Raw genomic sequence first — 15,535 nt, 5'->3', positions numbered from 1 at the left:
AACTTCTGACCACACTCCCGTACGTCGCAGTAGATTTCAACAAGGAAACACCCAAGAGGAGAGTGGATGTCCTGCACGCAGCGCATCCACGGCTGCGCGTTCGCGTGGTGATGCGTGCAGGTTGATTTGCAAAACGGGTAAAGCGGAGATACATCGCTGATACAGATAAATACACTGCCTCTCGTCCGTGCAGTGGGCTCGGGCCGTTGTACCTTCTGACATGGGAGAGGGACGTGTTTTTCTGCTCCACGGGCCCGGTGGTTGTGCCAGCCGTAGATGCGCTGCGTGCAGCGATGGACTTCTCCACCCAAGAGCAAACTCTTGAGGTTTGAGAATCATTGGCTTGAGATTGAGGAGGTAAGACCGTAAGAGAGATTGTTTCAAATGGGTGATGGGCGTTCCTCCCTGATCGGTTTCAAAATGACAAGGATCAGGGCTGCTATTCGAAAGTGTCTGGAGAAATGTCAACTGCATCCAAGGGAAATCCAGGGCCGGGCACTTACATCAATGTAAGCTCCTTGCGATTCGGCACAATCAGTACTGATAATTGTTGCTGGCTTCGTTTTATGATGAAATGAGACCGGAGGAAACCCCTCTTTTCCAAAAAAATTTAAAATAAATACTAGAAGTAAAAATAATAATTCAGTTTGAGCAAAGAATTGCTTTCTAACAAAAGAAATACCTAAATGATAAGTGCCACACGTGTGGCATGAAGCACTCCGGCCCCGACGACGGTTTTTACAACTAAAGTTGTCATCCGAAAAGAGAACAAATCCAAAGAAAAAACAGAAACTTGCCATTCGAAAAGAAAGTTGTCATGCTTGACAACTAAAGTCGCCATCCTCGCGTCACTAAACTTGCCATAAAAAACGTTCGAAGTTGTCATGTGTTCGTGCCATAGGTGTGACACTTATCAGGGTCCAAGAAATATCATTTGGGGGAGATACGGGTACCATGTCATCAATAACCATACCTTGCTTTGCCAGTGTTTTCTGAACTTACTGAATCTTGCGCCGCAGAAAGTACCGACGAAAGCACCGCCTTGCCGATTACAAACACAGTGGAGTGGTGGCGTCACTGTTTTCATCAGGCGCGGCACCTTCTTGCCACAGATGGCAGTGAGAGAGATCATGGAAGCTTCGTGACGACAAGAGGCATGCCGAACCCAGGCTCGACGGTGAGCCGGAACAACGGCGCGTGCCGGTACCCGGGCGACGGTGCGAAGGCGAACTTGCTCAGCAGGCGCACGAGCACCACCTTCAGCTCCATCATCGCCAGGTTCTGCCCAGCACAAATTCTGGGCCCGTGCCCAAACGGCAGGTACATGTGTGACGGCTCGCACGCCGCAGCGGCGCCGTTCGCAAACCGATCAGGCCGGAACTCACCGGCGTCCTGGCCCCAAACATCCTTGTCGAGGTGCAGCATTGCTATGGCTATCTGGATGATCGTCCCCCGTGGGATGTCGAGCCCACCGAGCTTGAAGTCCTTCAGCGCTTCGCGCATAATCAATGACCCCGGAGGGTACAGCCGGAGAGTCTCCTGGATCACCATGGTGATCTGGAAAAGGAATGTAGTAATGGTTATGCCAGCTTCTCGAGACTGATTGATGCATGACGGGATGCTTTCTCACCGTTTTCAGCCGCCGGAGGACGTCGACGTCGAGCTCTGTGCCTCCACGGCACACCTCTAGAGCCTCGGCACGGGCACGGTCCTGCCACGCCGGGTGTGTGGCCAGCAACATCAGGCACCAGGTGACGGTGACGGCTGTAGTCTCGTGCCCAGCAAAGTAGATGCTCTTGCAGTTGTCGACGATGTAGTCCTCGGCGCTGCCACGGAAGCTGGCCGGACAATGGCGAGCACTATTGACAATCGAGCGGAGAAGGCCATTGTGTTTAGTCTTTATGCAATCGTCGTGTTCGCTGCTGCTGCCACGGCTGTGTTCCTTTGCGACATTCAGGATGAGTAACCGAACTTCTTGCTCCAGCTTTTGTATCTCTCGATTGGCCTTGGTCGGCAAACTCTTCCTGTAATCACGCACAAAACATTATGACTATAAGTTTCACTTTTTACCCCTTGAGACAGATTTTCCCCTATTTAACATATCTTGCCACATTTTAATCATTAGTACTGAACTTGTGACATTATGTCCCCGAACTGAAAAGCTAGATCCACTTGTTAGGAAGACATGGTATCTCACTACTCGTAGAAGATATATATATACCAAATTATGAAAAATCCCTCTGGTTCAGTCAAGTTCTATGAAAAATTGTGTTAGTTTTGCTGAATAGGTACTGCTAGCTGCACGGCTGCACCACACTGCTCATGCCCCATATCAGAATGAGAGTGGTTTTTGTTAGGAAATATGCAACTTGTATTCCCATGAGGCCATAGGCCGATATATATACATGTACAGGTGTGGAACATATGCAGGAAACCCCTTATACAACGGGATAAATACAAAGGGGTACATGACTTATATTATAACTCTAACACCCCCCCCTCAAACTCATGGTGGATGAACAACACTGAGTTTGGAGAGATAAAAGCCATGTTGTGCTCTAGTCTGGGCCTTCGTCAGGAAATCCGCCAACTGTAACTCAGAAGGCACATACTGAAGAGCAATAACCTGATCCTGCACACCAGCGCGCACATAGAAAGCATCAACACCAATATGCTTGGTGAGCTCATGCTTCACAGGATCGCGCGCAATGCTAATAGCACCTGTACTGTCAGATAAGAGCAGAGTCGGTGTAGTGACAGAAACACCAAAATCCTGAAGTAACCACCGTAACCAAGTCACCTCTGCCGTCAAAAGAGCCATTGCTCGCAACTCAGCCTCGGCACTCGAACGGGAAACTGCAATCTGTTTCTTCGTCTTCCAGGCAATGAGAGAACCACCAAGAAAAACACAGTAAGCAGAAAGTGAACAGCGATCTGAGGGATCACTAGCCCACGTAGCATCCGAATAGGCCTGAAGCTGTAAAGAACTGGAGCGAGGAAAGAATAGACGGTGAGAGATCGTGCCCCGAAGATATCGAAGAACACGACGGAGATGACTATAGTGAACCGATGTGGGAGCAGAGACGAACTGACTCAGAATATGAACCGGATAAGAGATGTCCGGACGAGTGACAGCTAGATAGACAAGACTGCCAACAAGATGACGATAACGCGTCGGGTCAGGGAGAGGATCACCATCAGTAGCACGGAGGTGAAGATTGAGCTCCATAGGAGTCTCAACAATGCGCTCGTCAGTAAGAGCAGCACGAGCAAGAATATCCTGGATATACTTTTCCTGGAATATAAAAAAGCCATCAGAGGTAGAAGAGACTTCAATCCCAAGAAAGTAGCGAAGAGGTCCAAGATCAGACATAAGAAACTGCTCACTAAGACGAGCCTTTACAAAGGCAATATACTCAGGGTCGTCGCCAGTGATGATCATGTCATCAACATAGAGAAGAAGAAGAGTCCGACCACGAGTGGAAATGTGGACAAACAACGCTGGATCATGATCACTCGCTGAAAAACCAGCGGCAGTCACCACAGAGGCAAAACGCTCAAACCAGGCGCGAGGGGCTTGCTTAAGGCCATAGAGAAAGCGACGAAGACGACAGACCATGCCATCAGGAACAGAATACCCAGGTGGGGGCTGCATGTATACCTCCTCACGCAGCTCACCATTAAGAAAGGCATTCTTAACATCAAGCTGAGAAACAGACCAATGACGAATAGAGGCCACAGCGAGAAGTGTGCGGATAGTGGTCATATGGGCCACAGGAGCAAATGTCTCATCGGAATCACGACCATGCTCCTGCTGAAAACCACGAGCCACAAGACGAGCTTTGTAACGCTCAAGAGAACCATCAGAGCGAGTCTTAACCTTGTAGACCCACTTACAAGTGATGGGACGAACACCGGGAGGAAGAGAAACAAGATCCCACGTGCCGGTGCGCTCAAGAGCAGCAAGCTCCTCTGCCATCGCAAACTGCCATTCAGGATGAACAAGAGCATCGCGATAAGACGTAGGCTCGAGTATAGCCGAAAGAGCATATCGACTAGGAGAATAGCGGTCAGGGGAGGGCGAGGCCGAGCCCGAAGACCATAAGGCGGCTGGGATGAGGAGGACGACGCACCAGAAGTAGATGGCACGTCAGTGGATTTATCTAGAACACGTGGACGACGAGTATAATGAAAAGGAAAGGAGGGAAGAGGTGGAATCACTGGAGGTGGAGACGGGGAATGTAGCGAGGACGAAGGTGGAGAAGGGGAAGGTATCGGTGATGAAGGTGGAGATGGGAAATGTGGCGGTGATGAAGGTGGAGAAGAATCTGTAGGAGAGGATGGCGTCGGATCTGCAACAGCAGGACGAGGAATAGGAATACTGGGCACAGAGGGAGGTGTGTCAGGAAAAGTGAGGAAAGAGATATCCTCCACTGAAAAGGTTGAGGAAGATGGACGCGGGTAGAAAGGACGAGACTCATCAAAAGTTACATCCCGAGAAATACGCATCCGACGACCGATAGGATCCCAACAACGATAGCCCTTATGCTCATCACTATAGCCTAAGAAGACACACTCAACAGACTGAGCGAACAGTTTGGTGCGTTCACGAGGGGCTAGAAGAACATAGCAAACACAACCAAACAAACGAAGCGCCGATTAATCAGGAGAACGATCAAAGAGACGCTCGAAAGGAACGCCACCCTGCAAAGCAGTGGAAGGCTGAAGGTTGATGAGATAGGTGGAAGTGGAAACAGCCTATGTTTTTAAAGCGTCCCTAAGGCGACGCCTAGGCGACGCCTAGGCGTCGAAGCGCTCCCCCTCCGCTTTGGAAAATCGACCGCTTTGGGCGCCTAGGCGTCCAAAGCGCCCGCCTAGGCGTCGCCTAGGCGCCAAAGCGCCCCCCCTCCCTAAGGCGGTAAGGCGTCGCCTTAAAAACATAGGAAACAGCCTCGGCCCAAAAATGAGGTGGAAGAGAGGCGGCGATCATCAACGCACGAGCCGTCTCAAGAAGGTGACGATGCTTGCGCTCACCCACGCCATTCTGAGCATGAGCACCAGGACAAGAGAACTGAGCAAGAGTACCTTGCTCGGCAAGAACTCCACGCAACATCTTGGAGATATACTCTCCAGCAGAGTCAGCACGGAACACACGAATAGGCGTAGAGAACTGAGTGTGGACCATGGCAGCAAAATGCTTATAGATAGATAAGACCTCACTACGAGAAGACATAAAATATATCCATGTGTGCCGAGAGAAATCATCTATGAAGATAATATAGTAGCGATGACCTCCCTTCGAGGCAAAGGGAGCTGGACCCCAGACATCAGAGTGAACAAGGTCAAAAGGACGCTGAGACACAGTGTCGCTGTGAGGATAAGGTAACTGGACCTGTTTACCAAGCCGACAGCCCTGACAGTCTAAAGACACACCGCCGGAGACGGATCCAAGAAGACCACGTCGAACTAAGGATGAGAGACGAGAGCCACATAGGTGACCAAGGCGATGATGCCACTGCTGAAAAGAGCTGGTAGACAAGGCAACAGAGGAGGAGAGACTGGCGGCAGCAGCAGCGGACGGAAGATGAAGCCAGTCAAGCTCCCAGAGACCCTGAGAGTCACGACGTCGAGGACCGGCACCAAGGAGAGTACCAGTATGGCGGTCCAGAACGGAACAAGAGTCAAAGTCGAGAATGACACGACAACCAGAGTCAACAATTTGTCCACCAGAAATGAGCTGCATGGTAAGTCGGGGAACATGAGCAACATCAGGAACATGAAAAGAAGAAGTGCTAAGAATGCCTCGGCCAATAACCGGGAGAGAGGTACCATCAGCAGTAAGAACATGAACAGGAGAATCGAGAGGTCGAGTAGAGGACAGAGTGGATGAATCATGAGTCATATGAAAAGATGCTCCAGTATCAAGAATCCACGGAGATGTACCTGCTTGTGTAGAAGGTGGTCTCACAATGCCAGAAGAGTCAGCAGTAGAACCAGCAGAACCTGTCGATGGAGAACCGGAGGATGGAGCTAGCAGGCATCGAACTCGCACAATCTCCTGCTCGGTCAGGGGCGCAACTGAAGAGGTCGACGTAGATGCGCCCGACAATAGAGTCTGAGGCAACCAGCAGGGCGCGAAGTCGCGCAATCTCCTCCTCAGTGAAGTACACAGCTGAAGTAGTCGACGCAGTAGCACCGGGAGCACCGGGAGAGAAGCGGCCACCACCACCTGTGGAAGCCGCTAGATGTGGCGGTGTAGCATGACCAGTAGTATCCACACAGGCTGGTGGAGGAGACGAGGCCGTATGTAGACAAGCGCCAAGCGTCAATGGAAGACGCCTGTGCGAGGCGGAGTCGACGGAACCATATGCACCAGCACTACCAGTGAAAGTCGCGAGAGGAGTCGACGTAGAGCGACGGTCACCATGTGCAGAGGTCGGGAGAAGAGTCGCGGAGGAGTGACCAACACAACAGGCGGAAGATGCCGTAGCGGACGACGTCACAGGCTGACGAGCACCAAGCATCGAGGAAAAGCGCATATGCGAGACAGGATCAGTGTAGGGTACGCCTTCCAAAATCAGCGGACAGTGTGGAGAGGAAATTGTACCCGACGACATGATGCTTCCTTTTTTTTCTTTTTTTTTCTTTTTTTTTATCGGAAGGCAACCAGTCAAACAGCCAACACAGCGGCCGAGCAAATCAGATCGGAATCAGTAGGCGGCGGCGGAGCAGAATCAAGTGGGGGAGGCTAGTGCACCACGTCACGGGCCTTCACGGGAGGAAGATGGTGCAGCAGCCGCATGTGAACAAGCACACATTGGGATGAGACTTGTACATGCACACGTCAGGTTCAGGCGGGCCGTCACGGGCCAACAGCGAGCGGCCGGATTAGTCTGCCCGACCTTGCAGACCACGTGGCGGCTGTGGCGTCCAGAAGAAGAAGCAGCGCCCCAACACGTGCTGAGGAGGCCGGCGGGCGTGGATGCTTCAGGCCGGGGCGGCGGATCAGGACCTGGCGTGGATGGATGGGTAAGATTCCACCGGAGCAGAATAGGAGAGGAAGCAGCAGCGGCCGTCCGGGGAGAAGGAAACGGAAACGTCCGTGCACGACGGGATCGAGCACGAGTTGCGGCGTGCGAAAAAAAAACCCTAGGGCTCTAATACCATGTTAGGAAATATGCAACTTGTATTCCCATGAGGCCATAGGCCGATATATATACATGTACAGGTGTGGAACATATGCAGGAAACCCCTTATACAACGGGATAAATACAAAGGGGTACATGACTTATATTATAACTCTAACAGTTTTTCTACACCCACCCTTGATGCACCCACGGTGCACCCACGCAAGAAAACATATGAAAACATTTTGAAAAAATCTGAAACTTTGTGGGAATGATCATCAACAAATGTTAGAGAGGCTTGCAAATTTTCATGGTCAAATGACATCCAGTGAGCTCTATACAAAACAGACAAAATTACTCAAATTTACTCAAAATGTAAGTGCACTGTTTGACCAATTTGTAATTTTGTTATTTTTGTACAGTTTTCCTCGGATGTCATTTGACCACCAAACTTGGCAAGCCTCTCTAACATTTGTTGATGATCATTTCCACAAAGTTTCAAAAAAATTCGAGATGTTTTGGTATGTTTTCTTGCGTGGGTGCACCGAGGTGGGGTTCAGCCACTACACCCCCGGCGATTACGAACCTGAGTTGTCCACCTAGTCAGCTGCATTGTCAGTCAAGGGAAATATAAATAGGATAAAAGCCATAACAAAGGTCACAACTGAGTAAAATGTGGCCAGGTATTTTAAAATAAAGTAACGTTGTCACAAGATTGCATCTACTGGGTAAAAAGTGGAAATCACTACTCCCTCCGTCCCATAATATAAGAACACTCTTGGGACGGAGGGAGTATTAATTTTATGACAGGACTGGACTAGACTTTGCCCTATGGAAAAGAGTTATCTTAGTTTGAGCAACCAGACTATTTTGGGGAAAAATATTTCGGATATTTACATCACAATTTCAGTGATTCCTGTCTGATGAATGAGAATGAACCTTATTTACCCTATGGAAAAGACTTATCTTATCCACTTCTTTTTTCATTTTCTTTTCACTATGTTAGATATGTATACTTACCACACTGCGGATAATCCAACAAGTGCATCTTGCTGAGAAATCGCCTTCTGAAGCTGCCTGAGCTTGTAGAATATTTCTTCCCCTGTTGCGAAATTGCTGCCAAAACATGCCCTGGCGATTACATCCGCCGAAAAACTCCGCAAATAACCATCCACATCTATCTCTCTACTCCCTCCCGTGCCGTCAAGCATACTATCCCATGCTTCTAGCAGTGGGGCAGAAGCCTCCACTATTAGTTCTATCATGACCTGCAAACATCATTCTTGCAATTATAATGACTTCTTACAGAAATTCCAACTATAATGCCGGATCATGTTCTTAGTATTTCAACTCATATTTAAGCATGAAGAAGCTGACGTCACCTTAATCTTCTCCATGAAGAACTCTTGTGCAATGATCTTTCTCTGATAGGCCCATATATTGCCATTTGCCACCAAGATGCCTTCACCGAAGAGTGGTTTGCGAGATTTCTGTATAAAAATAGGCTTTCCGAGCTCAGATGATGTGCAGTGGCTCATGTCCTTGACCATGCCAGGGTCAGAAACATACAGAATCTCCACAGCTCCTGTTGAGTAGAGGAATACCGACCCTATTCCAAATTCACAATCCAATAGCATCATCGCCATAAAAAGAATGGACTAATATAAGAAATACAGCACGAATAAGTACTGCAAATACCATTGAGATAAACCGAATAATTTTATATCAAATACTGTATATGTTCGCTAATTATATCTGGCAAAAAATTCAACTTTACTTTCCACTGGAGTGAAATTCCTTATTATAAAAATTAGTTACAAATGCACGGTCTTCATACAAAAAAGATTCCAGCATTTTCAGTCAACAAGCCAACTACTGATCACTTCACGCATTTTGTTTTAAGGCATAGTTGAACAATATTTCATAGAACAAGACAAAAAGATCTATAGACAGACATTTAGGTCTCGTAGGAGGCCAGGTTCCAAGAGAATTATTATATCATTAACCAAAATACTACTCCCTCCGATCCATATTAATTGTTGCTGCTTTAGTATAACTTTGTACTACAATTAATATGGATAGGAGGGAGTAGTATTTTATATCGTCAGTATTCCAATGTTCAAGAGTAAATTTCGACATCAAGAGAAAGCTGTCAGGGTTCGACTCGAACCTAAACCTGAGCTTCAGTCTGAAGATGGTGTCAACTAGAAGTCGACACTAGACGGTTCAGTTAACGGCTCAGATGCAACTGGACAAAAGAGTGACCAAAGTAAGAAAGGAGAACAAACTAGATCTTATGTAGCTTAGGGTTCGTCCTTCTTCCCCTATCGTGTCCCAATTTCAATCTTGCTCAAATCCACACACAATTCGTCCCCGATCGCAACAGCAGTCCTTCGGGGCATCACAAAAGCTTATGTAGCTTTCAATTATCCGAGTTGTTCCTGACTTTTGACTTTTGGGAGACCATTTATATACCCAGCTAAGGTTGGTAAGGATGTTCCTTTGTCACTAACTACGAGCAAGAAGACAGTGCGGAACATGTAAGTGAGTATAATGTGGCTTTATCTTTTGGATGATAGGGTTGCTAGGGTGGATGCCTTACATCAATGAAATGTACAAAGCATAAATAGCAACAGAGACGAGATGCACTGCCAACAAACTGTAAAATGTAAATTTTGTGATCTCACAGTCTTATGTCACAAGAATAGAAACATCCATGGGCCATCTAATCACTAACATACTAAAAATGACTTGTAAGCAAAGAACAAGTGTTACTGTTAAAATAGACCAAACCAGAGACTATGCGTGCATGAATTGAACTTTTGACTACATACCATATGTTTCCCTCCAGATCATGAACTGAGGAAAGAGGGTGGACATGTAGTTACTGGTGTCTTGCTTCTGCGCAGGCAATGCCTCTTGTCGGATCCTCTTTATCTCCTGGGTGTTGCCATAGAGCAAAGTAGGCCTGGGACCCCTCACACCTTGCTTCCTTAGTTTCTTTCTTATCCTCTCTGGCCTCAGCCATAGTATCTCACAGATGTACAACAGAGGTAACCCAAGAAGTACAGGAAGAAGCAGAGCTAGCAGATGAAGTTTCCCCATGGCAGAGTGAGGAAGAGGGAGGACTTCTTGTCACACTATGTAATCCACAAGATTCCCATCTGTTTTAGAACTCTAGGATATAAATGCTGTTTTTGTCTTCTACAGTTTCTGATTCTTTATTATCTTGCTTTCTGATCTTGGCATCTACTGACAATATTCTGCCAAGTTGAGATTTTTATATATTAATTGATAGGCTTTTGGCTTAGCTGCCAAAGTATACTTTTAAACAAAGGAGGCAAATTTATACCTGGTCACAAAATAATAGTACTAAAAGAAACATTATTACCTAAAGGAATGGACTCTTGCATAGTTCATTAATAGGTGCAGCTCATCCTCCGCTGAACTGTGCAAAGTGGTGGGGAGAAAAGGTGACTAAACCCAGTAACAAGAACAACCAGGTGGGTGAACTCAGAAAAGTTTGAAAACCTTTTATCAACATTTTTACAGAGACAACACCAGCACCAATCACGTTCTGTCCACGGATCAAATTAGCTTTTTTTTTCTAGAAAAAACGATCAAATTCCATTTTAGCTTGTATGTCAATAAACATTTTTTTTTCAACAATCCACCACGGAGAGGTATATCAATAGCATAGAAGAAGAGGGGACACGACGCCTTTTAGCATATAACGCTAAACCAAGAGGTTAGAAACCACACCCACCATAACTACAAGTCTACAACGGCACACAGCTCACCTTGTCCAAACTCAGGCCAAGGCCACTAATGGCGAAGAGGCAGGACACAAAGCACCAAGGCCGCATCACAACCGATGTCAGATACCTCAGAAGCACGACAAAGATTTCAGACCAGACTGGGTCAACGCACCCTATGATGTGCAGTTGGGAAGAATCTGATTTCTATGAAGCAGTTGACGCCAATCGCAGCATGCAGCCTCTGTACTCTGCAGTAATCACGCCGCATTCGCCAAAGTGTATAAGTGTATTGCCTGAGCAGGAATCTGAAGATGGTGTATCAACTAGGAGAATGTCTATGAAATCAGACTGCAAATGTGACTTGACTCGATACCTAAGATGGAATCATGGAAGAGCAAGAAACCAGGGCAATAAACTGGATATCTAAAAAAATCATCATCAGGCTGATGAGCAGAGCTGTTGTGGGAATGCGTCAGTCCTCTTATAATCCCTCACTGCAAATAGCTGAAGCTTCGAAGTTACCCACAGCAAAAGGTCCAGTACAAACTAGGGAATGAACATCTCGTTGACTGGCGGTGCCGGCCAGGAACGCGTCGTTGCTAAACTGCCGACTCCGTCGATTGCGAGCACCGCGCCGACGAGAAAGAAGCAATGGGGATTAATCCAGCTTGCGGCAGATACTACAAACACATAAAGCTGCGAGAATCGTGGAGAGTGAGAGATCAATCAGCTACGAAGTTTACCAAGATGACGGGAGCAACTAAGAACGGCGACGTCGATGAGGAATCGCAGAAGGAGGGGCGGCGCTGGCGGAGGAAGACGACGCCGGAGGGACGGAGTGAGGTGAGACTGGGTTTGGGGCTTGGAGAAAAGCATAGCGGAAGTGGGCCTGCTCGAGATATCACTCTCAATCAGCACATCCCCTCGGTGGGCCGGCCACCTTTTACGACCGTTTGTCGGCTTTATAATAAAGCAAACCATCACTGATTACATTCTCCCCTAAAAAAAAATCACTGATTACATTCGAGTAGACCAATACAAAGACAGGACAAAATTACTGTTATGACCTAAAGAGCTAACAAAATCATGATTTGACCTCGTTTTCAAAAAAATAAATCGATTCTGACCTCTTTGGGAGACGCCAGGAGACACCAACATCCCTGGCGTCTGGGTTGCGAAGCAGACGCCAGCCACCCTGGCGTCTGGCCCCTGGCCCGCACTGCCCGCCTGCCCGTTGACGTGCTGACGTGATAAAGGGGCCAGACGCCAGGAACCCTGGCGTCTGGCCCTGGTAACTGGATAACTCACGGGAGAGTGTGTGGGACCCACCCCAAACACTTTCCCCAATCCACAACCCGAGCTTGAAGAACACTTGGAGCTCTCACACTCTCTCCTACCCCTCAAGCTCCCTCTCAAATCCTCTCCAAAAGGTGCATCCCTTAGGTGGATCTTTCCATCACTTTATTGCTCTTGGTAATCTCCCCCAAATCATCCAATTATTTTTGGTTAAATCTTGTTATTTTGGTTGCATTTTATACATGTTGGTGGAACCCTAGTTCATGTTTTCTCTCTTATGTTAGTGTGAATGGCTTGGTTAACTTTGATAATATAGTGATATGCGTGGTGTGTAGTAGGAATATATGCTTGTTGAGTAGAAAGATTGGGGGTTAGGGTTAGTTAGTGATTAGGGTTAACTTTGCTTAGTATGTGTTAATTAGTGATACTTTTGTGGACATCACCAATAATTTAGTGTTGATATGATTTGGATATAATGAGATGTATTTGGATAAACACCAATTCTCATTGAAGTCTTAAATGCATTCATGTTATTTTTAGATGGAGAGACTTGTTAATGTTCATTACATGGACAAGGAGGCATTCTTGAGTAACAACGCCGACACGGGTGAGGAACCATTGATTTTTGATACAAGCCCTAGCTATGAGGATGTTGTTGCAACAGTGAGACAAGTCTTAAAGTGGATGGACACCAATGTTGATGTTAAGTTAATAGGAAGGTATGATGTTGGAGTTGGAGCCAAATCTCGCTTGAAAAGTATGCCTATCACCTCAGATTTGCATTGGGATGTATACAAGGAAAAAGTTTCCCAACCGGAAGACAAGTCACTTGAATTGTTTGTCACCAAGGTTGAATCTCATCGGTTTACCTTTGATTTGAACCGGCATGTCTCTTCCCCAATGGATGACATGAGCGAGAGGACAATGGTGCCACTTGTTGAGCATAGGGTTGTGGTTGATGCCCCCAATGCTTATCGCCAACCACGTCCCCGTGTACCATCTATTAAAGCAAATGAGGTTGAGTTGTATGCCCCCAATGCTTCTAGCCAACCACCAACTAGCCAAGCAAATGACGTTGAGGTGATTGGTAGTGACGAAGTAATTCAAGAGGATGAAAATGCTTATGATGACGACGAAGAGCAAGAGGAAGGGTTTCATGGTAATGATGTTGGTGACTTGGATGCGTACATAGCGCAAAAGGACATGGATCGTGACTTGCCTTTTAGGCGTCAATATGCGTATGACTCGGATGACGAGGGTCCAGTTGAAAAGTTGGACGAGGATGGATTCACAAAGGAGGAAAACCAAATCCACTTTGAGCTGATGGGCTTAGAAAAAAGAACTCACTTGTTTAAAGACCTCAGCCTTGCCCATAAAGTTGTTGTTGATGGTGGAATGAGAATGACGGCGATTGAGCCAACACCATGCCCGGATCCAGGAGAACCAAGGGTGGAGAATGAGGACGAGAATGCTTATTTGGAGAAAGGAGTGAAGTTTCTGAGCTTGCCTATGCTGAAGTTTTGGTTGGCTGACTATGCCATTCGGAACCATAGGCCAATTTATGTTGAGCACTCCGACATGAAGTTGCGTTACACCGTGAAGTGTGAGCAAGAAGGATGCCCATGGAAGGTTCATGCAAGAAAGCTTAAAGAAACCGAAGAATGGGTGTTAAGAAGTTGTGTTGCCACTCATAGCTGCAAACTGCCATCTAAACGACTTCGAACGACACACCGTCAACTCACATATGAGTATCTCGGATACAAATGGATGAAATACATAGGCTTTGATCCCACTGTGAAAGTGAGGTTTCTCATGCGGACGGTGAAAAAACAATTTGGTTATGAAGTCGAGTATGGGAAGGCATGGAAGGCAAACGCAAATGCTATTAGGATGTTGTATGGTGGTTATGAAGAAGCATACAACCAGCTCCCAAGGTTGTTGGCCGCGATTGCACATAAGAACCCGGGCATGTTTCATGTGGTCGAGGATCACGATGGAGTGTTCCACCGTGCCTTCTGGAGTTATGGACAATGTGTGGAGGCGTTTCAGCATTGTCGTCCGGTCTTGTCTATAGATGGCACGTTCTTGACCGGTAGATACAAGGGCACACTAAGACAACTGGGAGTGGTTCATGGATCATGTTAGGCACAATGTGATTGGGGCTAGGGAGGTATGCATCATATCGGACCGGCACCATGGCATACTCAAGGCAATGGACATTGTTATTCTAGGATTTCCAAAGCTTCACCACAGATGGTGCATGAGGCATTTCGTGGCCAACTTTTACCAGGCATGTAAGAGCAAGGATCTCAGCAAAGACCTTACCCATGTATGTGTGGCCTTCACCACCGAAGGTTTCGATGCTCAGTACAACAAACTCTTTGCAGTGGTGAACGAAGGGGGAAAAGAGTTCTTAACTAGGAATTGAGAAGCACAAGTGGGCACACGCTCATGACGATGGTGGTAGGCGATATGGCGACGTGACGAGCAATCTGGTAGAATGTTTCAACAATGTGCTGAAGGGTGCTCGTGCATTGCCGATGACTGCAATAGTGGAGTACACTTTCTTCAAGCTTAATGAGTACTTTCAGAGGCATTCTGAAGAGACTGCAAAATGGATAGGTGAAAAAAAGGATTATCCGGAAAAGGTAGATGAATGGTTGCAGCTACAAGCAAGCAAGTCTTCACGGCAACAAGTTATCATATTCGACAGAATTGAAATGATCTATCAAATTGATGAGCCAGGTGGCACAACACGAGACGGTTTTCAATATGGTGGTGCTGCATTTGAGGTGCGTCTGAAGACTCGGTGGTGCCAGTGCGAGAGGCCTAGTAAGTATCATTGGCCATGCTCGCATTTGATAACGGCGGCGAAGGCGAGAAACATACCTGTTTGTGATGGAAAAACCGTGCGGATGCAAGAGTTCCATGTGGAAGCTACTAGGTTGACATGGGCGCCAAGATTTCACCCTTTCTTGGACCAATCACAATGGTCTGAGTACCATGGCCCTCATATTAGGCCAGACTCTCTTCTGAAGGTGGAGACCAAGGGTAGAAGGAGAACTAAGAGGTTCAGGGGTGATATGGATGACCCGGCTGGATACACTGGCATGAAACAATTTGGTAGCGGTCATTTCATGGAGGCTCCTGACACTATCAAATGTGGAGTGTGCGGTCAAAGGGGACACAATGAGCGGACATGCAAGAAAAGGAAAACCAAAAAAATAAAAACAAGTCGTGGAGGTGGCACCGATGGTGAACGAGGTGGAAGAGGTGACGGTGGTGGCGGTCGAGGAAGCACAAGTGTCAGAGGTGGTAGTGGTGGTCGTAGAGGGAGCACAAAGTGCTAGAGGT

At 47.2% G+C, this 15,535-nt stretch overlaps 1 protein-coding gene across 4 annotated transcripts; it reads right to left on the bottom strand.

The window, feature by feature from the left end:
* Positions 1-667: 667 nt before the first annotated feature.
* On the bottom strand, positions 668-11,777 carry LOC123086650 (cytochrome P450 714C3). Of its 4 annotated transcripts, none has more exons than XM_044508428.1 (7): positions 11,629-11,736; positions 10,928-11,133; positions 9,962-10,390; positions 8,510-8,736; positions 8,148-8,395; positions 1,631-2,024; positions 668-1,557 (listed from the first exon to the last, which is right to left on the bottom strand). In XM_044508428.1, the coding sequence occupies exons 3-7, from the start codon at positions 10,230-10,232 to the stop codon at positions 1,129-1,131; spliced, it is 1,569 nt and encodes a 522-aa protein (XP_044364363.1). In that variant the 5' UTR covers positions 10,233-10,390; positions 10,928-11,133; positions 11,629-11,736; the 3' UTR covers positions 668-1,128. The 4 variants fall into 4 exon arrangements, with proteins under 4 accessions (XP_044364363.1, XP_044364362.1, XP_044364361.1 ...); XM_044508427.1 differs by lacking the exon at positions 10,928-11,133 and adding an exon at positions 10,519-10,575 and having other exon boundaries at positions 11,629-11,735; XM_044508426.1 differs by lacking the exon at positions 10,928-11,133 and having other exon boundaries at positions 11,629-11,771.
* Positions 11,778-15,535: the final 3,758 nt, after the last annotated feature.

This window comes from Triticum aestivum, chromosome 4A (assembly GCF_018294505.1).
Source record: "Triticum aestivum cultivar Chinese Spring chromosome 4A, IWGSC CS RefSeq v2.1, whole genome shotgun sequence".
In the NCBI taxonomy this organism is placed as follows: Eukaryota; Viridiplantae; Streptophyta; class Magnoliopsida; order Poales; family Poaceae; genus Triticum; species Triticum aestivum.
This window is presented reverse-complemented; position numbering and strand designations above follow the sequence as displayed.